General features: G+C 37.7%; 1 protein-coding gene across 4 annotated transcripts in view; it reads left to right on the top strand.

Annotated features, from left to right (window-relative positions):
• Positions 1 to 25,701, top strand: part of prickle2b (prickle homolog 2b) — a 72,551-nt gene extending 46,850 nt beyond the window's left edge. For 3 of the 4 annotated variants that reach the window (XM_052569840.1, XM_052569843.1, XM_052569842.1), the window contains 7 exons: positions 14,377 to 14,560; positions 19,078 to 19,191; positions 19,320 to 19,457; positions 20,418 to 20,621; positions 21,626 to 21,812; positions 22,847 to 23,707; positions 24,254 to 25,701. In XM_052569840.1, the coding sequence (XP_052425800.1) occupies positions 14,377 to 14,560; positions 19,078 to 19,191; positions 19,320 to 19,457; positions 20,418 to 20,621; positions 21,626 to 21,812; positions 22,847 to 23,707; positions 24,254 to 25,146 (2,581 nt within the window). In that variant the 3' untranslated portion in view covers positions 25,147 to 25,701. Of the gene's footprint in view, positions 1 to 6,966; positions 7,420 to 14,376; positions 14,561 to 19,077; positions 19,192 to 19,319; positions 19,458 to 20,417; positions 20,622 to 21,625; positions 21,813 to 22,846; positions 23,708 to 24,253 lie in introns of those variants that run through there. The other variant, XM_052569841.1, reaches the window with a different exon arrangement.
• The last annotated feature ends 331 nt before the right edge of the window (positions 25,702 to 26,032 follow it).

Genomic DNA, 26,032 nt, shown 5'->3' with positions numbered 1-26,032 from the left:
GTGAGTGTTGCTTCAAGTGCATCATTAGCTGGGTTTCTATCCTAAGTTGCTAATTTAATTTCTGTTTAAAATTAGAATATCACATAAAACATTTGCAAATAAGGACTGTTTGCATCCAACGAGTCAGAGAGAACGAAATCATCACTTCCTGGAAAAACTGGCACTAAATATCACTAAGAAAAGTAGGAGAAGCCACTGAAAAAAAATCTCAAATATAATAAATTATGCTACTTGCGCTTCGAGTGAGCAGACAAAACACAATAAATGCAGTCTTGCTTTTGGAGGTGAATGTCAGCTGTTCGGGTATGCAGACGTTGTAGAACGTTCTGGGAGGCAGTTATGCAAAAAAAAATTTGATGACAGACTTTGCTCTGGCACTTCAGAATGACCATGACAACAGTCAGCTGGTTAGTCAGGTTATGCCGTCTCATAGTGCAATGTCACATGACGTATTTTGAACGCTCATCCAGGATTTGTATGCAGAATGTCTTTCAATCTCCCGTTATTCACATTAACCCTTTTTCAACAAACTCAAAAACCACCTCAAGTGAGCATTAAATTTTTTTTGTGAATATAGGGATTTTTTTTTCATATTATAGTTTTGCGCAATGAAAGATTATTATTAGTATTTCCTTTCTTGTCCTATTTATCATATGTTGCTGCCTTCATTACGGTGCTATACATTTAAAGAAATGTCTTTACATTTCATAGTATATATATATATATATATATATATATATATATATATATATATATATATATATATATATATATATATATATATATATATATATATATATAGGCCTACTTGTATTTCATGAATGTATTTTAAAACTATATAAAGAGCAATGTGTAACATTTTATCAGAATTAAGGCTTGTTTACACTGGGACAGATATCGTTTGAGCGATTATGACCGACGTTCAATGCCTCATGACTAAACAAAGGGCACCAATGTGAGTGTGGACACGCGTGGCATAAAAGAGTAATAAAAAAAAAAATCTTTTGCACTTTTCTTGAGGCTTGAAACTGTCCCATAGACTCATGTTTTCATCCAAAATATCTTAAATTGTGTTCCAAAGAACAAAGCTTTTACACAACATTACATTTTTAGAGTTATAAAATGTAAATTTTGGATGTTGTTTTCAAAACAAAATGAATACAAATATTACAAATTTCATATATCTGCTTATATATCTGCTCTGGATCTCACATCGCAATCCCAGAGTAATCTTCATATTTATTCACTGGCAGCTTGCTTAAGTAAACTACTGTGGAGATCTGGAACAGCTCCAAACAATGCCATTGTGTGGCAGAAGTGCTGTTTTCCATATGTGGATCAGATCTGGCCTGACAATGCCTCAGTTTCTTTCTAGTAAGTAAGGAAAATTAGTGAAGACAAAGGAGGGTTCAATTCCAAGGCTAAGAGGTTTGGGGTGCATGTATAACTCCCCTCTAGCCCTGTGCTCTGATCCATCTCCAGGACATCCCATACAGAGGAGCGTCTGTGTATGAAGCAGGAGGAGTCTGTGAGAAACAAGCACACTGTGAAAAGCATAGAGTGTAGATATGTGTCAAATGGACCAAGACCTGCAGTTTAACACCAAACCTTTTCAATATCCAGTGTCCCACACACACACACACAAACACTCCATCCCCCATCATTTGCAGTTTAAATAAACACACAAAACGGTGTGTGTGTGTGTGTGTGCTCCCCTTTCTGCTTGATGTCTGCCTGGGCCGTTAATGCCATGTAGGGCGTTACTTTCTTCTTCAGTTCATATGAAGGAAATGTAAATAAGCAAAGACCACAGTGCAAGATTTTAGGAGAGTTGAGGACTGTTAAATAGCAAAGAGGATTTATGGAGCTAATATGGGAAAATAAAGTCCATCTTTCTTTCTCACTGTTTATATGTAGATTTATCACCTCGCTCTTTTCTAATGTTTTTATATTTTAATTCTTACTTCCTGGATATTATAAATTCTACAGTTTGGGGTGGCTATGATTTTTTTTATGTTTTAGAAGTAGTATCTTATGTTTACCAAAGTGGCATTTATTTGGTCAAAAGTGTAATATTGTGATTATATTATTACAATTGGAACCATTTTCAATTTTAATACATTTTAAAATGTAATTTATTCCTGCGATGACAAATCTACATTTTCAGCAGCCACTACTCCAGTCTTCAGTGTCATACGATTCTTCAGAAATCATTTTATCTTCTCATTTCTTTTATTATCATTGTTGAAAACAGTTGTGCCTTTTTTGTGAAAACGAAATACTTTTTTTCAGGATTCTTTGTTATATAGAAAGGAATTAATTTGAAATATATATTTTTTGTAACATTATAAATGTCTTTTTTGTCACTTTTGATCAATTATTTGTGTCCTTGTTGAATAAAAGTATTCATAAAAAACCTTACTGACCCTACACTTTTGAACAGTAGTGTATAAAATATGTACAAGACACAGCTGCCCTCCAAAGAAAATGGAGTTTACTATCAGACTGAACTTTGATGCACTTTTCAGATTTCGATTTGTACCTCTCACCCGCTACTCATGTCACTGTTCAATATGCTATTTTCCCTTTCTCTGATCTTTTCTCATCTGTAATTGAATTAATTCATTTTCCGCCATGTCTCATGCATGTTCTTCTAGCTTGTGGATTTCTGCCTTGTAGCAGTAACACAAATTAATTCCATTTCTTCCTTCGCCACATGCCATTTAAGCTTTTAACAGATTAACAGCCATAATGAATAGTTTAGATAAAGTCTTATTTAATAAGTCTCTTCCTCTTTGTTATGGCATTCCTGGAGTGTCCTTTTTATGTTATCTTCTGTTGTTTCCATAGCAGCCGAGCCTCCCTCCTCTAATAAATAGTTGACCATTTCTAGGTGATATCAAACTATAACGGATACTATTATTCTTGTTTTTCCACCGCTGGCCGCTGGAAATCTCAAAGGTGCAGGGCTAGTCCAGAGGTAATATATCTCTTTTAAAGATGAATTGTTGAAAGTGAGTCCTGACATGCTTTCTCCGTAAGAAGGAAGTGTATGTAGAGCATTTTGGGCGAAGAGGTCATATGTCTCTGATAATGCATTTACCAGATGGGTGATGAAAATGATATGCTATCACTCTTAAAAATACATTCCACTTGGTTGTTTAATGCAATGATTTTTATAAGTGTGGTTTAAATATTGATCCAAACATTTCTGGTAATTTGTATAAGGATCAATGATAAAAGAACGTATTCAGATTTCACCAGAGATACTTTTCTGAAATGTGAGGTAAACAGCATTTAATCTAACTAAATAAATGATTTTAAAAAACATAGCGAAATGGCTTTTTAAATGTGATGGGAAGGTTTAAGGTGATACATTATAATGACATAAGGTTATCATTCATGAAGTGGAGCATAAGTGTGAATCAACTGTAGTTTCTGTTTTCTGCCAAAATATATCTAAACAAACTTATTGTGCACATTTATCTTACCGTTCTTCTTAATCTGACTCTTTCTCTCTTCCGGACATATCATCTGAGTCTCTACTGTGTATAAAGGACTGTTCTTTGGCTGCTGCAGTCTCCCCAAACTAAATATTTAAACAGGGCATACTTGAGCACCCATTTATTTAACTTTAAAGTTGAACTTGCTGCTTCAAAACCATTGCAAATCGCCATGGGGAAGCTAAAATGCTGTCCTTGGTGATTTCCTAGCATTAAATCATGGTATAAATATCACAATATTCCTCTTTTGTTAATTTTTTTTAAGATTGCATGATGGGCATAGTTGGGCAGTAGTTTACAGTAAAATTACATTAAAATGTGATGTTAAACCATGCACAGCTTTTCACCATATATGGTAAGGTAACTTAGTTAACCATTAACAGTTTTTATTGTAGCATTTTTACAGTGCCGTTTATCTATTCTCGACTTTACGAAGACGTCAAGGATTTCAGTAGCCTGCTGACAACATCATGCCAATTTAATTGCATACAATTCTTAACTTTATGTAAAGACCACTGGCAAGACCATCTCCTGTGTATTTTGTGAGAAATAACATGACTGTGCTGTGGGATGTAACACCTACAACCATCTCTGAGTGGATCTTCTAGTAGCGAGTGAATGGAAGTTCAGTGAAATGGGCCCTGGAATGTGATGTAAGACCCTTTGAGAGCCACTGACCCAGCCCCCTCACATTGTTCTGACTGAAAGCACAGGTTTATATTAGTGCATATGATTGCTATGTGCAAGATGGAGAGATGGAGAGAGAGAGAGAGAGAGAAATGTTTGGATGAATCATCAGTGCAGCTCGAATGCTTCGGGTATTTTTAGAGACACTTTATTGTTCCATCTTAAAACAAGCCAAGTGCGCCATTAAATGTACAATATAATAGTCCATGTGCCTTGTTGTATCGCCACTTGTAACTCTTCAGTACGGTAAAAAACTTCCTCAGTACTGTCAAAACAAATGTGCTCCACTTCTGGGTTGAGTCAGAAAAATGCATGTGGATGGCTCAGAAAACTTCCCATCATGCTCTGCAGCTGCTATCCTCCCTTTAATCTGATGCTTTGATGGATGTGGCACAGCAGTACTTCCCTACAGTGAAGAGCCCTTTCAAAGTGGAAGAAGTGGGGCAGAAATAGCCAGCTAATCCACAAGGTCATACAGGAGCTCAGGGTCCCAATGCAGCTCTGGATCGCTTAATGTATTACACAGCCTCTCTTTTCTTCCCTTTCTTCGCATGTGCAGGCTGTAAATAGTTAACACAACTCCAAAGCCAACTGAATTCCAAGCAAAGTCTCTTTTGTAACCCATGAAAATAATTTCACTTTTTTATATACCAGAATCACATATACCGCATGTAATTCAGCCTGACATGCGAGAAGAATGTCCAGGCATAAAACTATCCAAGGCATGGAATATATTAAAAACAACTCTATAATCAGAATATTAGAAGCCTACAGAAAAAAAAAAAAATCTGCACTGAATGTGGAGGAGGTGGTTTGCTGTACCTTGATTCCTTGCAGCCCATTCACCAGATGGAATTTGGTTATCTCTTCCTGAGGTCACACCAGAAAAAGAGATGTAAGCATTCCTCAACAATCAGCTGTTGAGCTGTACAGCTGCCCCAGTGTTGACTGAGAATGATAGCTATCAGCATTTTTGCTAAAGGGGGTGTGGTGCCTTCATGAAATGATGGCATCCATTTTATTGGACCTTTGCATTTCTTATTCAAACAAAACCAAATTTATACCAACTAAAACAATTCAAATAAACATAAAACTAAAATGAATAAAACATTTTTAAGTGAAGTAAAGCTGAAATAAAACATAAATATTATATGCAAAACTTCAATTAAACGAAAATTAGAAATGCAACTGACTAAAATAAGTTCAAGCTGAAGCACTAAAATGACTAATAAATCATAAACCTTAAATTAATCTGAAATATTAATTCAACCTAAATGGTAATTTATAAAAATATAATAAATAGGTAAAATATCAAATAAATGTAAAATGAAAACAGGAAATATAAAAAACAAAAATCAAAATAATAATGAAACTTTTTTCACTTTAAATATTCATATTTCACTTCATATTTTTAAAGTACAATCATAAATTTGACAGTATAACAGTAAACTGACATAGAAGCATAAAATGCAGTATTAAACATTTACAGTTTTTCCCCGTCTGCAGTGAGGTAACTTAATGGAAATAAAGCTGAAATAAAATATAAATATTAGATGTAAAAACTTTAAATTGACTGGAAATGAATAAAACATAAATCTGAATTTGAAATATAAATTAAAACTACATAGCTAATAAAAATGACAAAACACATTAAAAATTACTTAAAAAATGTAATTAAAAAATGTAAACTGAAAACATAAAAATTTAAAAGATCTATAAATGCTAAAATAAGGTGAATTCAAGGTTTTAAATGGTAAAACTGTCATGCATTCAACTGCACTGTGCTTCTTTATCCATGCACTTCAGGCTGTATTGTGGTCTTTTGATGTTAGACAGGCAGAATACTGTGATTTAACACACACCTTTAAATGTGATCATAAAAAAGGCCGATCAGCCTCATGACTTGGAGAGAGCACTGTGTTTACAGGATTTCTATAGCAGAGTAGGCTTGTAGCCAGGCATGTCAGTGAGCTTGTGGCTGTCAGTGCGTGTTACTCCAAAGCCTAAAGCACTGGGACGGGGGTAACTGATACTGTATAGGGGTTTGGCTCAGGCTGAAATGAGAAGCACAGTCCAATAAGAGATACCCTTTCAGATAGATGCACATCCATACCGACGACTTAAGCCACCTGGAAGTTAAAGAGCCAGCTGCATTTAAATAGATTTATAGACGTTTTATTAAGTAATTTAACCGCTGTTGTCAAATTCCTGTTTTTCCTTCTTTGTTGCAAACTGGTGTTGTGAGAAGGCTTTTGATAGGAGTATTGATTTATCCAACCAGGCGTAGCTCATGCTGTTAAGCATCATCTATGAATCGTCTGTGTTGGTTATTGGTGGTCTTTGACTCACTGGGAGATTTAGGATAAGGGGAGAGTATGTGAAATGTGTCATGTAGTAAATAAGGAAATAATGACACCCCTTTAATCTTGCAAACTGTGCATCATTTTTATGCATAAAGTTCTGTGAGATATGGTCCGATGTGCTCTGTGGTACAGGGGAAAATATAAATTAAAAAGAGAAAATATAATTAAATGTAATAAAGGAAAAGTTGACAAAGAAAAAAAATGCATCATATGCCTAGACTTTATAAATGCCACATCATTTACATATAAACGGCGTTCTTTCCACTCCTCAGCTGTCTTTTGCCTTGTAAAAATCCGTGTATTGCTAGGGGTCTTTACAGTTGGAGGGAAAGTGACTTATTTGCATGTAAATGATTCCAACAGCACCAGCTATTCACGTCGCTAATTAAACTAATGTAGGACCGTTGACTTGCTGACATCATGGACGCTCATTACCATTCACAAGCTCGAGTGGGCAGAGCGAACAGCGAGCCAGTCGAGTCCAAGCCACGGTTCACTGAGCTCTCACAGCTTGTTATTGACGAGAAGCGCAGGCTGTTCCTGACTTTACCTGCTGGAACTATCACCGAGAATCGCGCTGGATCTGCGGGGACGCTTCCTGCTATCACGTTATTGTAGATGTTTTATCAAAAGCATCAGAGCTTGAGGCATGTCTTTCCTGGACGATACCTTTGTAGGAACTAAAGCTGGCCAGTAGTGCTTGATAAAGCCGTGCGGACTGAATCGGAGCGAGCTCTTGTTTGTGGAGACTGGAGAAGTGAAAGTGCGCCAACTGATCGCTTTTTATGCCGGAGATGTGTAGCCCGTGCTTTGCTCGATTCACGACGGAAGACATCAAACTCTCTTATCTCCGTTCATGGTAAAAGGTAAGCGTTTGTGGCTCTCCGTTGCTTTAATCGGGTCTGCAGTTAGAATTCTGTGTTCGCTGCGTGATGTGGTCGAGGTATTCCAAAAGTTGTTCCATAAACTTCATTTTTTAAAACAAACTGGTTTTCTTAAGATTGGTTAACACTACTGATCTAACGTTATGCGTCTGTTAAAAATACTGTTATTGGATAACAGTCTTAGGCGGGGTTTACCTTTGTTATACGTCTTTGATTTCATCTAACAAGATTGCGAAAATGGCTGTTAAAGACCGAAATGAAAAGGCTACAACTTTTCACGGTTACCTTGTATCTTCAGTCATTGCGATTTGACCTGTTCCATTTATCGGATTAAGCATTTGTTTGGTGGTGTTTTGTTGGATTAACACATGAAGGGACGAAGTGGAGAATAATACCCAGCAGAGAAAGAAACCCCAGACAGCTGCTGTTGAATTCGTACAAGGGTTTTTTTCCTCACCCCACATACGCTCGCGCTTCTCACGTACGTAGATCGTAGTTTATTATGAAGCTAACCGATTCGTCAGTGAATCGTTCTTATGAGTCGGATCTTTTTAGTGAATTGGTTGACCAGGGTCAAGAAACCGGTCTGAATGATTAGTTCACGAATCGGCCCAGGCGGTTCTCAAGTTAACAACTTATTGAACCGAGAACAGTCAATTTCGGATTTAAGCTATTTGAGTAAAGACGCGAATCGATTAATACACTCACTCACTGTAAAGGCCCGATCACACTAATAGATATAATCATCACTACAACGTTTTTATAATCTTTCTAAGTCTGTGAGAACAGATGTAATGGTAAGGACACAGAAGAATAAGCATATAATTCGGATCACTTTCAGAATTTATATTTTATATTGCTGAGGAACGATAAAATTGACAGCCAATCGGAATCCATTGAGTAATTTAAAGTGATAGACAACAAGAGCAGCTCAATGTTCAGGAGTATAATAAACAAAATGTTGTCAAATATTAATAGAGTTACCATTATAGTTGACTTTGTAATTATTGTTCTTAGTGTGAACAGGCCTTAAGAGTCTTTGGAGTTGGCTGAGCATTTTACTGATGAGTGAAAGGTAAAAGCTGAACATCAGAAATGCTACAAATAAAACATAATGGATTCAATGATTGTGTGACTGTTTATTTAATCATGTAAAAATAGCTGTATCAGTTTAACCAACAAAAAACTAAAAACTAATATGCTTCGCTTGCTTGCTGTCAATGTGACGTTACTCTGGGCTGAATTCATCTTCTTTTACAGCACTATTTCGATGAAATCAATACCGCTTCCTCCCGTACCCCTCGCCCATTTGAAACACCCTCCATTAAACTGATTTCCTTTTCTGTGAATAATTGATTTATTTACCTAAGTTCATATAGTAGTAGGTCATCAGTCATGAGTGTGTTGTCTTGTTTCAATGACTTGTGTCAGTGTTTACATTATGGGAGCTTTTAAAGTCTCAAAAGCTCAGAAATGTGACTACAGTGCGGACTTCCTGTGAATACAGCAGTCTTCTGTTTTGTATTATTGAAGCACAAACTCAGTCAATATCACAAAACAATGCTTTGAATATGAAATCAACAGAGTCAAAAAGCGGCCCCCAGAGTTTAATGTGGGAAAAGTATACACAGTTGCATATACACAAAAGATAAGTGAGAGTAGATGGTGAATTGGTTTTCACTAGCACCCAGCTGTGACCAGCTTCTCCACTGTGTGTTGCCCTTTTAAAAAGCTTGTTTAATTCATCCGGAATGATGCCATGGAAAAGCCTGGGAGCCTCGTCAGAGACTGGAATTTTGCAAAAGCTACAACCAGTGTTATTTTTACCATTACTGAGATACAATGATAGTTTATACTAATATCTTGAATTAGGTTTTCTGTTCGGATCATTGTAATTTGTTAAAGTTTAAGTAATTTTGTAATTTGTTAAAGTTTAAGTAATTTTGTGTTTTTATTTATTTATTTTATTTCAGCTAATGTTTTAATTTCAAGTAACAGAAATGTGTATAAATGTATATATTGTATTAAAGATGACAATGCCACCGTGTCTAGCCATAGGCTATTGTTAAAAATAATTATATGAGATAGTCTGGTGGTAGCATAGGTCTGGTTTTTAAGTGAATAAGTTTCCCTCGAGCTAACAATAAGTCCACATCTGTTGTTGTCTGAACAATTTAAAAATGCAATGATTAACCCACAATAAGCAATAGTCCAATCAGATCATAAATCACATTTACCCTGTTCCGCCTAGATGCCTCAGGGGCATAACAACCTTCTTTGTCATCCCTAGATTACATTCCCAGTCTTCCATATTTGCTATGTAGGACAAATCCTTTCTAAAGGTTCACAGTGCAAGCTAGCAAATCACACTGACTTGGTCTTAGCATGACGTTTGTAATGAAATCAGCATGCATTGCAACCCAGCATCCTTTTTAAACTCGAATCACATTTAGATGATTGGAAAAGCATTATCAATGGACCGTGGAGTGGTATTGAGCCTGGAATTTGCAGTCATGTGCGATGCATGTCAAAACATGGAAGGAGTTTCACTCAATCCGTTCTGTGTGGTTGAGAAGGGAGTTACGGTGACCTCATTTTTGTCCAGTTCATTTATTTGGACCAGACCAGCATCTCCATGGAACTCTTTTATAGTAATCCCAGAAATCTCAATGTAGCTAAATGGGTTCATTCTTTCTAGATGTGCATGCATTATTAGTTATGAGCAGATAAAATGTTCTGGTAAAAGACTACACTTCCCAATAGTGCCGGATTGCTTTGTGGTGATTCCTTGTTTTTTTTTTTCTGCCCTTTAGTTGTTATTAAAAAATGATTAATCGAAAATATGACCTCGATTCGTTATTGATTGTCAAAAGCCACAAATCAATCTTTTTTGTTATTTATTTCAGAAAACATTTAAAACTAGGTCTGATGAATCTGAATCTTATCATTAGTCTTCTCCAGTAGATGTCACCCAATTTTTTTTTTACCTTGTGCGATGTTACATCAGACAGCCTGGCATATTCATTCAGTGCTTAATAGGGCTGCACGATGTGTCGTTTAAGCATCGATATCGCGATGTACGAATCCACGATAGTCACATCGCAGGATGTGCGATGTAGGTTGTCATAGTTGATCCGTTATTCATTAACTGTACAGGCCAGCTGCTGCCCGGCCCTTGACGGATGTGATTTGAGCGCGCGCGTGAGAAAAAATTTATTAGATTTCATATCGCAATATATATCGCAGTTACTACACACATACTAAAGCGCGGACGACACTTGCTGTGTTTTCAGCTTCTGCTGTCTCTCTATATGATGATATGAACACACAAATATAATCTCCAGCTGCTCTGAGTCACTTCATTAGTATTTTACCATTTAATTTGAGAAAACTATCCTCATATCACATACACAGCAGCTGCAAGTTCCTCGTGGCAACCCGTCAAAATAAAAGTTCAAGTTTAATTCAAACAATTTTATTGGTCCCTATTGTTGTTGTTTTTTTCTTTCTTTTTTTAAAGGAACCTATACAAAAAATAAAAGAATAGTCCTAGGTTTAAAAAACAGGCCTGTGGCTCATAATTTCTTTTTATTAATTCACCATTTGTAAACTGATGTTTACTGTTCATTTTATAGAAATATCAATAGCATTTGTATTAAAACTATATTCACTGAATGCTATATAAAACAAATCAACAATCGAACCAAGAATTGAATTGAAATTGAATTGAATCGGGACATTTGAATCAATACACAGCCCTAGTTGTTATGCTCTGCAGACCAAGCACTGTTGGAGAGAGCGGATGAGTATCTTAACAGTATTTGGTATTCACAGATGGACTGTTTGCGAGGGCCTCCATGTTCCTGTGATAGTTCAAATGTAATGCGAGTTGTGAAGTTGCCACCGTCAAGTAATGCAGATGAATTGTCCTTGCTCAAGGGTGTTGGAACTGCAGAGAGACCAGCTGCATGGCCTATATATAAGTCTTCTCACTGTTACCTCCCACAGAATCTCCTATCTAGTCTGAGTCTTTCATTTTGTTTCAAAGAGATGCTTTTAAACTACTTGAGGTTCATGTAGGTTTTAAAGCACTTTATCCATTTATAGGTTGTTTTTGTTTCCTTCATCTTAAATATTTATAGGTGAACTATTGTGTTCTAGGCCAGTGTTTTCCAACCTGTTTTTGTCTCGTGTACCCTCATAACCCCCTTTAATAAGTACCTCTTCATTGATGTGAAATAATGTTTTTCTTTTGAGTTTTATTTTACTGGAATGCTATTTGCCATCATTGTTATTATAGTCTGCATGAAATAAATCTTTTTTTTTCTAAATGCAAGTTCTTGATCTTGTTGTAAGCAATTCATCCATTCTCATATCTAGATCTTCCGGTGAAACAGTTGACTTCTCTCGGCTGATGCATGTCAGTTTTTTTTAATCGCATAAAACCCGCCCATTGCGTAAAATCGACTGCAAGCTCGCATTGAAATCAAGTCCCTGCATTTAGTCTATTTCACTGTGATCTACATCATAATATGAAAGAGTCTGCTGCTACTTTTGTTACATCGTGACTTTAATTTTATTTAAGTGGCCGTTATAATGAGACACCTGAGGTTGTTTGTTGTCTGTAAGTTTTGACTTTTTTGCAGGCAGTCATGGAGAAACTTTCCCTGAGAGACCTAACAGAATTTATTTGTACATTAAGTCCAGATGGGATGTTTAACAAGTCTTTGTATGGTGTTATTTTTAATATCATAGAGACTCAACTAGTATGAAATAACATTCTCAAATGAATGCATTGTACTGAACCCAAACATTTGAAGGGTACAGGTTTAACAAGGCATAATCAAAATTGATCTGTGTAGCCCCCTGGAAGTCCTGTTTTGGAATCTGTAATTGTGTTACAGTTATAATTGAGTCATAATGGCTTTTAGTGTAGTTAAGCTACAGTCCAAGTATGACAAAATGAGTATTTGAATAATTGTACCAATAAGTGCGTTCCTAAAACGGTACAAGTCATCTGTCTTTTGAAGCAAATGCACAAAGCCATATATGTGTGTTATATAAAGCCAAGCTGCAGTTCTATTATCTAGGTCTGTTAGTCAGATAACAAAAACAGGACTGGTGAGTGTTTATGGGAAATTTAGAGAAGACAAATAATTGTTTTAATCCAAATGAAATCTTACATTTAAGTGCTTGTTAATGCACTTGATGGTTAAGACATGTCAGTTGCAATGTTGTAGAAGAAATACCATGACTCACTTTTCATATCCTTAGGACAATAGAAGCATGATGACAGATCTGCTGATGGCTTAAACTGAACCAACACTCCTTTTTTCTGTCTTGCTTCCATAGCAACTAAAGTTCTTTGACGTAGATGAGTCTATAGATTAAAGATGTCCTTAAGTTAACCATCTGGCCGACATGAAAACGTCAATCAATCAATCATTGTGTTACTGTCCGCTGTCTGTCTTTGACACCTTACAGCCTGCCAGGCCTCTGAGGTGGTAATGGGATTGGCCCTAAGTGGGCGGCTTGTTTTCTCTTCCCTTGGTCTAAGAGGTTAGTTAATCTGACCAACTGGCCGGCATGCTCAAAGTGTGGTTTTGGCAGAGCTTGACGCCTGTGTCTGCTTGTCTGGACGCTAACCAGACGCTGCATGTTTGACTGGTAGAGTGTGTTTCATCATGACATGAGTCATTGGACATGTTGATGGTTTTTGTTGGACTCTTTGGGCTGCTACTGGCTCTAACCAAATGTGGATATGTTGATTGACAAAGCAAATGAATAAAAAGAGAAAAGCTGTGTGGGAGAGTTTCTTGAGAGGTTTAATTGTAACTTGAGATATTAGCACAAAGTCAGTTTGTTGTATGCAACTCATGTATCGCTTATTCTGTTGTGTTAAACGAGTTTACTGTTTGAGGGAGGGAGCTGAGAAATAAGTGTTTAAATGTGTCAAAAATACATCTTATTAGGTGCATTTCCATTTCAAATTTGCGCTAAACTTTGGCGATATTTTAGAGATGTTGATAAAGTATTGCGAAATGATGGCGTTTGCATTAGCTGATGTTATACGAACAAGCGTATTTTTTTTATCCCACTCACAATAAGACAACAGATTGTGCAGGGATTTTGGCTACACTAGCCATTATATCTAATTGAAGGAGGCGAATGCATGTATCTTGACAGAAGCAGCGTGGAGAGTGGCTTCTAGGATGTGCTGTGGTGTGACTGGGAACACAAGCGTTAACTTGAGTGGCCGCGATCAGCTCCTGTGGCAGTTTTCAGAGCTGTAACATACTGCAGACGTGTGCAATAATCTAAGCATTAATGGCAGGGAAAGCCCCTTTGAAGTGTTTCTTGGAGGTTATAGTTAGGAATGATCATATGACTTTTTACGTACACCATGTGACTTAATATGAAAAGAAAAATATTTCCACTACAGTTTTGCTAATTATTCCTTTTTCGCATTGCCTGAAAAACCATCTCATGCGAGCATACATTTTTTTTTGTAATATTTGGGCGTTTTTGCTAAATTTATGTATTTCCATTAGGCATATTTTTAATTGCCAATTTCAATTGGCACAATTTGAAGGTTAATAGAAACACATCTATTTAGAAATGTGATTTTATTCTTAAAAGTCTGACATGCAAATTTTACTTTATTTTAAATTAATTTAATAAACTTATTTTACCATAAAGATGATGACATAACCAGATAAAAATTTTTACAGAGTTGACTTGGCCAACTCAGGATGAAGAGCTTCTTTTTATAAGATAATATGTTCATGAGAAATGTGAAAAGTAAATTGAGTAAACTGTCCGTTCAATGGTCTAATGTCTAACCAAACTAATGACTGTTAACAGTCAGATTTTCTTTGCAAATAAACAATTACCATTTAAATCTTTTAATTTTTTTGTTTGTTTTCTTTGCTATTTTAGGAAAATCTGTCTCCACTGTAAGTGCCCTCGTGAGGAGCATGTTGTGACCGTCATGCCTCTAGAGATGGAGAAGACCGTGACCAAGCTGATGTACGACTTCCAGAGGAACTCTACATCCGATGATGACTCAGGCTGTGCTCTGGAGGAGTATGCCTGGGTGCCGCCCGGACTCAAACCTGAACAGGTAAACACATTTTTCCGCCCTGTTGATCAGAAATGACAGCAAATACACAACGAAAAAAAACAACATAAAATGCTTTTAAACGTTCTACTTTTCTAAATAAATAAAAATGTATCATGGTTTCCACTAAAATAATAAGCAACATAAATGTTTTTATCACTGATGAAAAAAGAAATGTCAGTGATCGGCATATTAGAATGATTTCTAAAGGATCATGTGATACTGAAGACTGGAGTAATGGCTGCTGAAGAATAAGCTTGCCATAAATTAAATATTAAAATAGTTCTTTTAAATTGTAATCAATCAATCAAATAGATGCAGCCTCAGTGAGGATAAAAGACTTAAAAAAAAAAAAAAAAAAAAACCTACTTAAAATCTTACTGGGTCGGTAAATGGCAGTATGTTAACAATGTAGTCTTTATTTTCATTGGAATGTTTGAAGCATTGAGGCATTCTGCATGAAATTTCACAAGGTTTTAAATGTTCAGAATTGGAATACCTTTGAGATGAATGTCTGTTTATGATCTCTCTTTTTCCTCATCTCTCATTTTGCTACTATAGTAATTCTCGGCTTCAGAAGGTTGGTGTATGGGGTTTATTAGGCACCGGTGTGTGTAGAACTCTTTATGGTCCTGTGAAATCAGTTATAGATGCAAGATTCATTTTCTTGATGAACTGAAAAAAAGTCTTTAATGCGACAGCAAAGCGAGTCAATAAGCAATAAAGCACCTCCACCATCTGCAACGGCTGTAGACTATATTGGGTCTTTGGAGGCCACACGATATGCATCTGATCAGTTCTAGTCTATTTATTCACATTTGCCTGTCTGAATAATCTTATTTAGGAAAGACTGGTGGCAGACATTTTTTTTTTTTATCATCTCTTGTTTATTGTAAATACTTGATAAAAATCATGGTAGTCAGTGTATGTATAGTAGAATCTCCTAGTTATTTAGTTTTTTACTTATAAATGGTTCTCTAGGCTATTTTCCAAGTGCCCTTGGTTATCAGAGGCTCTGGTTTAAGTCAGTTTTTCACCATTCAGGCAGATGGATGTGAGGAAGTTGCTGGGATACAAGAACTCGGTGTCCATGCATGTTATTAGCAAGCTATTAATTATGCCTTTCTCTGTGCTTTGAAAGCTGGTGTCTGCAGTTTCACCCAGAGACAGTGATTACCTCAGGCCATGACAAATTAGCTTTGCTTAGACAGAGAGTGGAAATTTAGGCCATCCACATCCATAATAAGATAAGATGGCAGCTCTGCTATGCGTTTCAGAACATTTGGTATCCGAACGCATGTTTTTCTGTAGGTTTCCAGAGACTATTATGTTGGCTGCAAAAGAAAAAAACATTTTTTGTACCAGATTCATTTGAAAGTGTGAACATCTGCACAATAATCATTATCCAACAGCTATTTTACAATTTGGCTTTTGCAGTGAAGACACCAACCATGTTTCTAAAATCTCTCTGACGCTTACATGTGTTCTCAAATGCTCACATGAGTGGAATTAGTCGTATAATCCAATTAGCTGCTAAGAAATGTATTGGCCCATCAGCTGTACTTGCTGAAGGTTTTTTTTTTTTCCTGTTTTGGTAACACTTTAGTATAGGGTCCAATTCACACTAATAACTAGTTGCTTATTAGCATGTCTATTATTAACATATTGGCTGTTTATTAGTGCTTATAAAGTATATGTAATGCATGACACCCATAATCCTACCCAATACCCTAAACTTAACAACTACCTTATAAACTATTAATAAGCAGCAAATAAGGAGTTCATTGAGGCAAAAGTCATAGTAAATGGTTAGTTAATAGTGAGAACTGGACCCTAAAATAAAGTGTGACCCCTGTTTTTCCTAAATGTACTGTTATATCTGCTGTATATTCCAGCATACAAATCAAGCATGTCTTGTAACCACTGTAAGCTGATTCCTGAACAAATGACTCTTATAAGTGAGTTATTTTTAGTAAGTAATGTTCAACTTCTCCATTTACAGATTGAATGACTCTTATGAACTGGTTTTTTACAGTAATTCAGTGATGTAGTACTGTATGTGATGAGTGTATCCAATTTACAAACAAATGACTCCAAAATATACAGCATAACCTGTGTTGTTCAGTTACTGATAAATTATTCTAATGAGATGGTTCTTTATAATGCCCAATTTAAGAAAGAGAAATTATTTCATAAGTAAGCAAAATGTATATTATCATTTAAATAACTGGAATCGAATCAAGATTGTGTGAATCAGAATCAGGATATATTGGTGTCGCAGCTCTAGATGTTAGCGCTTGTAAATGTGTAGCCAGTTTAATTAAAATGCGATTATTGTTAAAATAACTTCTTCTTTTTTTTTTACATCAAATTTTGGTGCAGATTTACTGTGTCATCCAGCGTATGCCATGCCTTCTTTCTCTAAGGCATTGCCTTTATTTATTCAGTGGAAAACAGATGTTTGGGCTCTGGTTAGTTTGCCCTCAAATCAAGATCATTTGCATTTCGTTCACCCTCTCGCTGTCTGACGCAAAATGCAGTTGCCAGGTCCCTTGACACCAGGGCGGGTTGCCAGATCCCTTCCTGCTGATTATAGTTATTTCCACAAGCTGTTCCTCTGTGTGAGTGCTTTGGGCTGTGGATCCATGTCCTTCTGATCACTGCGTCACAACAGTTCTTTTGCTGGCCCGGGGAGCATGTTATTGTTGGATGTCTGCACTGTAATTTACCAAGACCAGACCACAGTTGGCGATTCGTGAAATTTTCAGCTATCCCAAAAGAACCTCTGCACAAGTCCTTCAGAAACCCCTTGCTGACACCAATACCGGCCAACACAAGCAAGAAAAGAGCATCACCTCTTTTAAAGAGACAGCTCTTTATTACAGGGAGGCATTAAACACCGGACATGGACGGAGCTCTGAAAACAAATCCCACGCCTCACTGAAGAAGCTGATGATTTTGTTTCAGAATTTATCCCAAATGTTTCCTGCTCCCTGTAAAAACACATTTTGATGGGACTCTGAGATGAACAATATTTCATTCCTGTCTTTACATATCAGACGTTTGCACTGCTCTGTAAAATCACAGGCATTGCAGAGTAATAATACCACATTTATGTTGTTTTATGAGGGCTTAGGTTTAATATTTGCACCCCTAGCCACACCAAATGGAACTGCAATTTGTGTCCATCAGATTTATGATGCTTTTTTTTTTCTCACGTTACTTGTAGCTCAGGTAATTGACCTTAATGTCTGTAATTTCCAATGCAAAGATTGCAGATTCCAAATCAAGGACTTTTATATTTTCAGCTTTCATATTATTTTTAATTGAACCTTTTGTCATTTTCTAAAGTGCTTTATCATTTTTAATTAGTCTTTGTTTCAAATTTCTATTTTTATGTATTTGTTTAATTTCCCAAGTGCCAAAATCCAAGTGTGTGTACCTAATTTTAGTAAGTTGCCTAGTTTTTCTGTTCTTGAAGTTTTTCCTAAAATATCGGTTTTATTATTTCATGAAAAAAAAGCAATAGTATTAAGTTTTAATAACGTTGTTGTTGCTATGTTCGGTCATAGTGAAAAATGCTGCTTGCATGCTTTTTCATTACAGTTCCCAGTGGCTCTTCAGCACTGTTTCTTATACATGGCAGTTTATATGGTATGTGTGACGGAGGCAGATGGCCCCTGCTGTATATCAGATTAAGCCATTAGGCCATCAAATCTGTGTAATAGGTTTGGATATGTGGTCTGAGGCTGCAGGACCTTATTATTGCTCCTAAGTCTGGATTCCTCCCTGGCCTGTTTGCTTTCCAAAACAATAATCCAGCCACGAATCAATAGGCAATTATATTATTGTGTAATGCAGACTTGTGTTCTCATTATTTGGCCAATTATCAAATCCAATGTGTGATGTATTTACACTTCAATTTCATTGTTAAATAGACAACTGTGATCATTTCCATTTTCATCCAAAAAAATGTAAACATCATATGGCTAATTAAGTTGGGATGAGCTCTGGTCATACATTCTTATTATCTTGAGATAAAGGGTCCTCCATATAACACATCAGGGGGATAGAATGAGCCGATTCCATTAACTCATGCATTGCTCATCCATAAATCACTCTGACTGTTATAGCTGTGTGTGTAAGTGTGTGAAAGGCAAGGACGTTGGGCAAAATGGGGGGAAGGGGTTAACAACAGGGATGTAGAAATTCCACCCCTGTGTTTGTGACCGTGTCACCCAATTGTGTGAGCTCTGAAACTTGCTGGTGCTCTATAATTTGTTTTAAATTGTATTTATTTCAGTATTATTATTATTATTATTCATTTCTTAGCATAAATCATGTTTAAAATAATTAATAGTCCCTCAAGTGCCAAAATCCAACTGTTTATGTAAGAAGAATTGTTTAAATAAAGTAAAGCAATAATTGTATTTATTTAAACGATAGCTAATCTTTTTTTTTTTTTGCTTGCATCACTCAAAGTAATTCAAAGCTGCTGTTGTTTTCCAATGTCACTCCAGGTGCATCAGTACTACAGCTCTTTGCCGGAGGATAAAGTACCTTACGTGAACAGTCCTGGGGAGAAGCATCGCATCAAGCAGCTTCTTCATCAGCTCCCCCCACATGACAATGAGGTAAGATCTGCTTGGGGTCTTACATGAAAAGGTCACCGATCAGAATGCATGTGTGTTGGTACATGCCATCATTTGCGGCGTGTGGCCATGTTTATGTGACACCGCTGACCTGAGCTTTTGTTGTGCAGGTGCGATACTGTAACAGTCTGGATGATGAGGAAAAACGAGAGCTGAAGCTCTTCAGCAACCAGAGGAAAAGAGAGAACCTGGGCCGCGGTAACGTCAGGCCTTTCCCGGTCACCATGACTGGAGCGATCTGTGAACAGGTGTGCAAGCGTGATATCAGAATGAATCCTGGTTTGGGTAGGAGGAAGAGATCAGCTTCAGTGGTTTATTGAAACGGGTAGTTTTGTTGTTACCCACTTATTTTCATTGTCAGCTTTAAGGCTTTCTCTGGTTTTGTGTGTGTTAGCCCACCTGGGATGTTGTGTAAGTGCCAGTAAGTGAATTAGAGCTTAATCTAAGCTGGATATGCATGTATGTGACCACCTGCCTTGCTTCTCTCTCCTTCTGTTACTTCTTAGGAACAGATGTCACACTGACACAGTTTGGCTTTTTTCCGTTTTTTAAATGTATCCTCTGCGGTGACCCTCTTAAAGATATAAAGCCACCGTTTAGCCCTCAGCTCCGTTGAAAAGATGCAGTCTTTCCGATAAATATTGGTCTCGAAGGTAACTGACACGAAAGCGTGTGCTTTTTGTGGGTAGTTGCACGCATCTGTCTATCCCATTAAACATTTCTGACTTTTCCCATAGCGCTATATTGGAAAATGCTGAAGGAGCGCTTTAATGAAGAAACCAGCTAATATCAGCTGTTCTCTTCTCTTTTCAGAAACAATGCCAAAAGAAACATGGTGGCCATTTGTTAAAATTTTTCTCTATGCTTTCTCACTGAACATGCAAAGTTTTGAAGATATTTTGGGGGGGGGGGGGGGGGGAATTAATACTTTTAATCAGCAAGAATGCATTAAATTCACAATTTTTGAGGTGTGGTTTTAAAGTGTTTATATATATATATATGTGTATGTATGTATATGTGTGTGTATATATATCAAAACTTTTATTTTAGTTTATCTAATCAGTTGGTAGAAAAATAGCCATTCTGTAAGCACAAAATATGAATCTAACATTATTATTATTTACCCTGCTGTTAAATGTCATCAAGATTATCTTTTTGACTTTCCTTCCTACCTTATAACCCTCTCCATCCGTTTCTCTCGTTTTCAGTGTGGGGGGCAGATAAACGGAGGTGACATTGCCGTGTTTGCATCACGAGCAGGCCATGGGGTGTGCTGGCACCCACAATGCTTTGTGTGCAGCATGTGCGACGAGCTACTGGTGGATCTTATCTACTTCTACCAGGATGGGAAGATCTTCTGCGGCCGCCACCATGCTGAGAGACTCAAACCCCGCTGTTCAGCCTGCGATGAGGTTAGACGCACTCTCCTTGCCATTTCAGGACATGAACGTCTTTTACATTAGTTTGTGCTAATTAACCATTAGGCCATCGCACGCCATCCAAGATGATGCTTCCTCGTTGGAACAGATTTAGAGAAAGTGCAAATCTGCAGTGAATGGGTGCCGTCAGACTGAGGGTTAAAACAGCTGACGAAGGCATCATCATAATCCACAAGCGATGATTTGAAGTTAAAACACTTCAATGATGGACTTATTTCTAACAAACATGCAGCTTTTCACTTGCCAAGACATTCACCGATGGACAGGGGTGGTGTGGATTACTTACAGATCATTCTGATGTTTTTATCAGCTGTTTGGGCTCTCATTCTGACAGCACCCATTCACTGCAGAGGATCCTTTGGTGAGCAAGTCATGTAATGCTAAATTTCTCCAAATCTGTTCCAATAAAGAAACAAAATCCCCTTGGATGACCTGTGGGTAAGCACATTTTCAGAACAAATTTATTTTTTTGGTGAACTATTCCCTTAATCATCTTTAGGTGTGGCCAAAACGTCACATTGGTAAACACCATGAAAGTTGCTGTGAAAAGTTGAACAAACTTGAATCCACTGTGAAATCCATGTGAGATTTATTTTTTTTTTTTTGTTCTGCTGTCTCTCATTCAAAATTTCCAATCGCGTGGATTCCTATTGAGATAATAGTGTGATCGCACCCTTAAAGTGCTGTAGAAAAGTGATTTGCTTAATTTGCCGTAAAATGTTACAAATTGAATTGTTTCGCATTGTGTAGTTAACGATTGCACACAATGAGCCCTGTTTCTCTAGTTCTCATTTTGTGTAAAGACAGCTGAATGCATTGCAGGATTACCATGGTTACAGAACTTCATCTCTATAGTGATAATAGAGTTACTGCTGTGCTGGAGCTCAGTCTGTTGCCTCAGCGGAGCCTTTAGCTTTAGTCCTGTCACTTCCGCTGCAGAAAAATGGTCTCACTCTTATCTCTTATCTCTCTCTTAGATCATTTTTTCAGATGAGTGCACAGAGGCAGAGGGCAGGCACTGGCACATGAAGCACTTTTGTTGTTTCGAGTGCGAGACTGTTCTGGGCGGCCAGCGTTACATCATGAAAGAGGGCCGGCCGTACTGCTGCACCTGCTTTGAGTCCCTGTACGCAGAGTACTGTGACTCCTGTGGGGAACACATCGGTAAGAGCCCATCTATCAGTGCCAACCTGGAATCCTCTCATGTCCACGCTAGGCCCGGTCCACTTTGCTCTTGCAGAAATTGCCCTGTAGCAACTGCCAAGAGACGACTGACCTGCTTTTCGTCTTTGTCATTAAGATATTAAACAAGAAGAGCACCATTGCGAGTTGATGGTTTAGTCTGGCCTTCACATTTAGCTTCTTGGCAGCTTATTTCGCAGAAATTGTCTGGAATTACTTTCCGCATAGAACCACAGAAAGTAATTTTGTGAAACTGATTATAAACAGGAAGCAACAGTGCCGGTTTTCAAAACAGATGTTGTCCATTAAAGTGTGGCTGCTTAAAGAGAGCTGTGATTAAAATCGAATGCATTTCTGCAATATGCGGCACACCGTATAATCAGTTTTCTCCAAACACGTCTACACCTCACGAGGACGCCGTCTTTCAAAGACATCTTTGTTCTGTGTTTGTTTACATGAAGTAGCTGTCATTCAAAATCCACACATTTTTAAGCTTATGTAACTACATTATGCATTCAGATTTTTACACAGTGTTGGTAATTGCTCTTAATCTATTTATTTTTATCTAAAGGACTACACGAAATCCTTGACACAAAGCTAATTTATATATATATATATATATATATATATATATATATATATATATATATATATATATATATATATATATATATATAATAGTTGAAGTTTATATATAATGAATAAACTTATATTTTGTGTATATATAAGTATGTATAAGTTTTAAATACGTAATTTGTGATCATTTGTAATTATTTGTAATTATTTTCCCCATCGCTACAAAGGTTTTAGAAATCTTTTTAGATCCTGATGATGTGTATGTGTATAAAGATCAAACTATATGATATTTTATCTGGCGTGTTTTAATCTAGATGGTTTTTCCTTTTTGTGTGTGTGTGTGTGTCACTGACCAATAGTTTATGAGCAGTCTACATATTTGTGATTTTTGGTATAGGTGCATGTGATCTGTGTGTAATTGATATCTTCTGATCGTGCAGGTATTGACCAGGGTCAGATGACATATGATGGCCAGCACTGGCATGCCACCGAAGCCTGTTTTAGCTGTGCTCGGTGTAAGAAGTCCCTGCTCGGTCGTCCCTTTCTACCCAAGCAGGGTCAGATCTTCTGCTCTCGGGCGTGTAGCGTTGGCGATGACCAAAACGGCTCTGATTCCTCAGATTCTGCATTTCAGAGCGCCCGTTCACGTGAGGCCCGGCGCAGCAGCTCCAAATCCAATAAGAGCAATAATGATGGTCGAGGAGGAGATGGGAACCAGGCAGGAAAAGGTTCAGCTGGGCGTTACTCTGCTGACGTTGACCCGCTGTCCCTGCAAATGGATTTGCTTAGCCTATCCAGTCAAACTCCTAGCCTGAACAGAGAATCTCCATCCTGGAAAACGCCAGCTGAGATGTATGGGTTCGAGAGCCGTAATGAACTCTCTTCAAACCCTCTTCATTTGCTCAGTCAGTGCAACATCCGGACTTCCTATTCTGCAAATCTGTCCCCTGGACACCCCGCAGATTCGAGGCCAAAGGAGCCTGTGGCCTCCAAGAGACCCCCAGTATCTGCTCTGAAAGGACAGTCTATGAATGAAAACTGGTTCCAACCCGGACCTGAGGACTATTACCCACCTGCACTGCGAACTCAGGCGAGCTTTCAAGAGGTTCCACACAACAGTTTTATGGATAAGCGCTCAGTCAGCCTCCATGTATTCCAGAGGGAGAAGGAGAAGGATGTTGGACCGCAGATGGGCCGTAGCAGGAACCCCATTAGTACACTTGGCTTCAGTGAACATCTCACACCACTAGAGCAGACACCACATGGATCTATGGAGTCACTGGCTTTATCTAATGCTACAGGTATTAAATTTTTTTTTCACTTAAATATAAGTTTTTTATATATATATATATTACTGCTGTCAAATGATTAATTGCAATCAATCGCATACAAAATAAAAGTTTTTGTTTACATAATGTATACACTGTATATTTATGTAAATATAAATACACACACATGCATGTATATATTTAAGATTTTTTTTTTTATATGTTTAAAAAATATATATATATATATATATATTCTTCAGTGTCCTCCTTATATTTGTAAGAAAAAATGTCTTCCTATTATCAAAGTTGAAAACCGTTGTGCTTCTTAATCTATTTGCAGGCACTGTTACACACTTTTCTTTCATGATTCGAGTAGAAAGTTCAAAAGAACAGCATTTATTTGAAATAACAGAAATGTAATGTAAAAGTTTTTTCTGTCACTTGATCAATTTAATGCATCCTTGTTTGGGATTTGAACGGACCTCTAAAAATCTTGTTTATTGTTTGTCAACCTATTGTCACACTCAGTTGGAGATGCAAGAGAATATTACAGTTGTCTTACATGTTTCCACTCTACAGGTGCCTCTGCAGATGGAGGCAGTAAACGGCAGGAGCACTTGTCTCGCTTCTCAATGCCAGATTTGAGCAAAGATTCTGGCATGAACGTGTCTGAAAAGAGTAACATGGGCACCCTCAGCTCTTCTGTGCAGTTCCACAGCTCTGAATCTCTTCGTAGCTTGAACTCCGCACAGCCCTACCTGGAGCTTGAAGCCCCGGTGCAGGTCAAATTCCCTGTGCAATACCCTCGTGAACAACCTGGAATCAGTGCTTTGCCACCTGGTTTTACCTATCAGGAGGAGGATCGCATAAGTTTGGTAAGCAATGCCAACAATGCCCGTCTACCACCCATGAGTGAACGCACCCGCCGGCGCAGCATCGACCATCAGGAGCCACGGCGTCGACACCACCACCATCGCTCTCGCCGTTCCAGGCGCTCCCGTTCAGACAACGCACTTAACCTCGCTGCCGAGCGTCGCCCAGCTCCGAAACGATCTCAGCTTCATGTGCGTGAGGATTATGACCAGTTCCCTCCACCCCGTGGGTCACGGGACAACTACGGTAGTGGAGGCAGCAGGCTGAGACAGCAGCCTTTCAGACCTTGCCCTCGGACAACCTCCGACCTAACGCTTCAAAACCCTGCACTGCACCGACACCAGGGCCCTTATTCATGGGACCAGTACGATTACGATGACGACTGGTGCTCCACCTGTTCCTCATCTTCCGAGTCAGAAGATGAAGGGTATTTTCTGGGCGAGCCCATTCCCAGACCGGTCCAGCTTAGGTACATGACCAGCGAAGAGCTGCTGCGCAAATACAACTCTTCAGGACTGGGCGCATCCGGTCAGTTTGAAAGCAGAGGACAGTTACACACGCGCAAACGTAGGAAAAGCAAGAACTGCATTATATCCTAAAAGTCGCACCTGCTGCATCCTGCACAACATTGCACAAGATTCATTTCCCCGTCCCTATAGTTTGAAAGGCTTTTCGGTGTTGTGAGGCTTTCAGTGAATAATACGCAGTCATTTAATTTGTTCACAGCTCAATTGCATATGCATGCTTTCCCATGTGATATTTCTGAATTATTCTGGATGTTACACTTTTTTTAAGGACTTGTATTAAATATTAAATCCACAGCACTGTTGCCATATTTGTTACAGCTAATGTGCAATTTTTTGTTATGTAATCCATTCAGGCACAGTGATTTCTTTTTCTTTTTTTTTTTGTATGGTGTTTGCTTTGGGCTGAAAATCCCATTGATAAGATGTATATAGGCAATTGAATTAAATTCACTTAAGTTAAGGATGTAATGTAAATTATCTGTAAATGATGTACCACATATTTTTATATTTTGTATCAATAGAATCATTTATGTACTAAGCATAATGTAGAGAAAATAGTAAAGGCATGCACGTTAATTTGTTGATATTTGTCCTGTATTAGAAATTAAAGAGTATTTCTGTGAAAGATTTGATTGGCAGCTCTTGGTTCTTCATCATCAGAGCATTCTGTGATCTCTGACTCAGATTAGACACCAACACACTCACCATCTGCTCCATGCATTAATGCAAAAGACCACGGAGCATCCACAGGATCCAAATGGCTAGTCTCGCTTACTGATACACCTCATTGCTAATGACAGGGCTTATGAAAATTCAAGCAATCTTTCGATTTCCATCTTCGATTAGGGACTTTAAGCGGTGGTTAATCGTTTTTGCATCTCTAGTTCAAACTTTGCTCTGTGTTTGCATTCTAAACCATCATTCTGTCAGTAGTGCTCCTGTTTAAGCAATAAGATTT

The sequence above is a fragment of the Carassius gibelio genome, chromosome B11 (assembly GCF_023724105.1).
Source record: "Carassius gibelio isolate Cgi1373 ecotype wild population from Czech Republic chromosome B11, carGib1.2-hapl.c, whole genome shotgun sequence".
In the NCBI taxonomy this organism is placed as follows: Eukaryota; Metazoa; Chordata; class Actinopteri; order Cypriniformes; family Cyprinidae; genus Carassius; species Carassius gibelio.
This window is presented reverse-complemented; position numbering and strand designations above follow the sequence as displayed.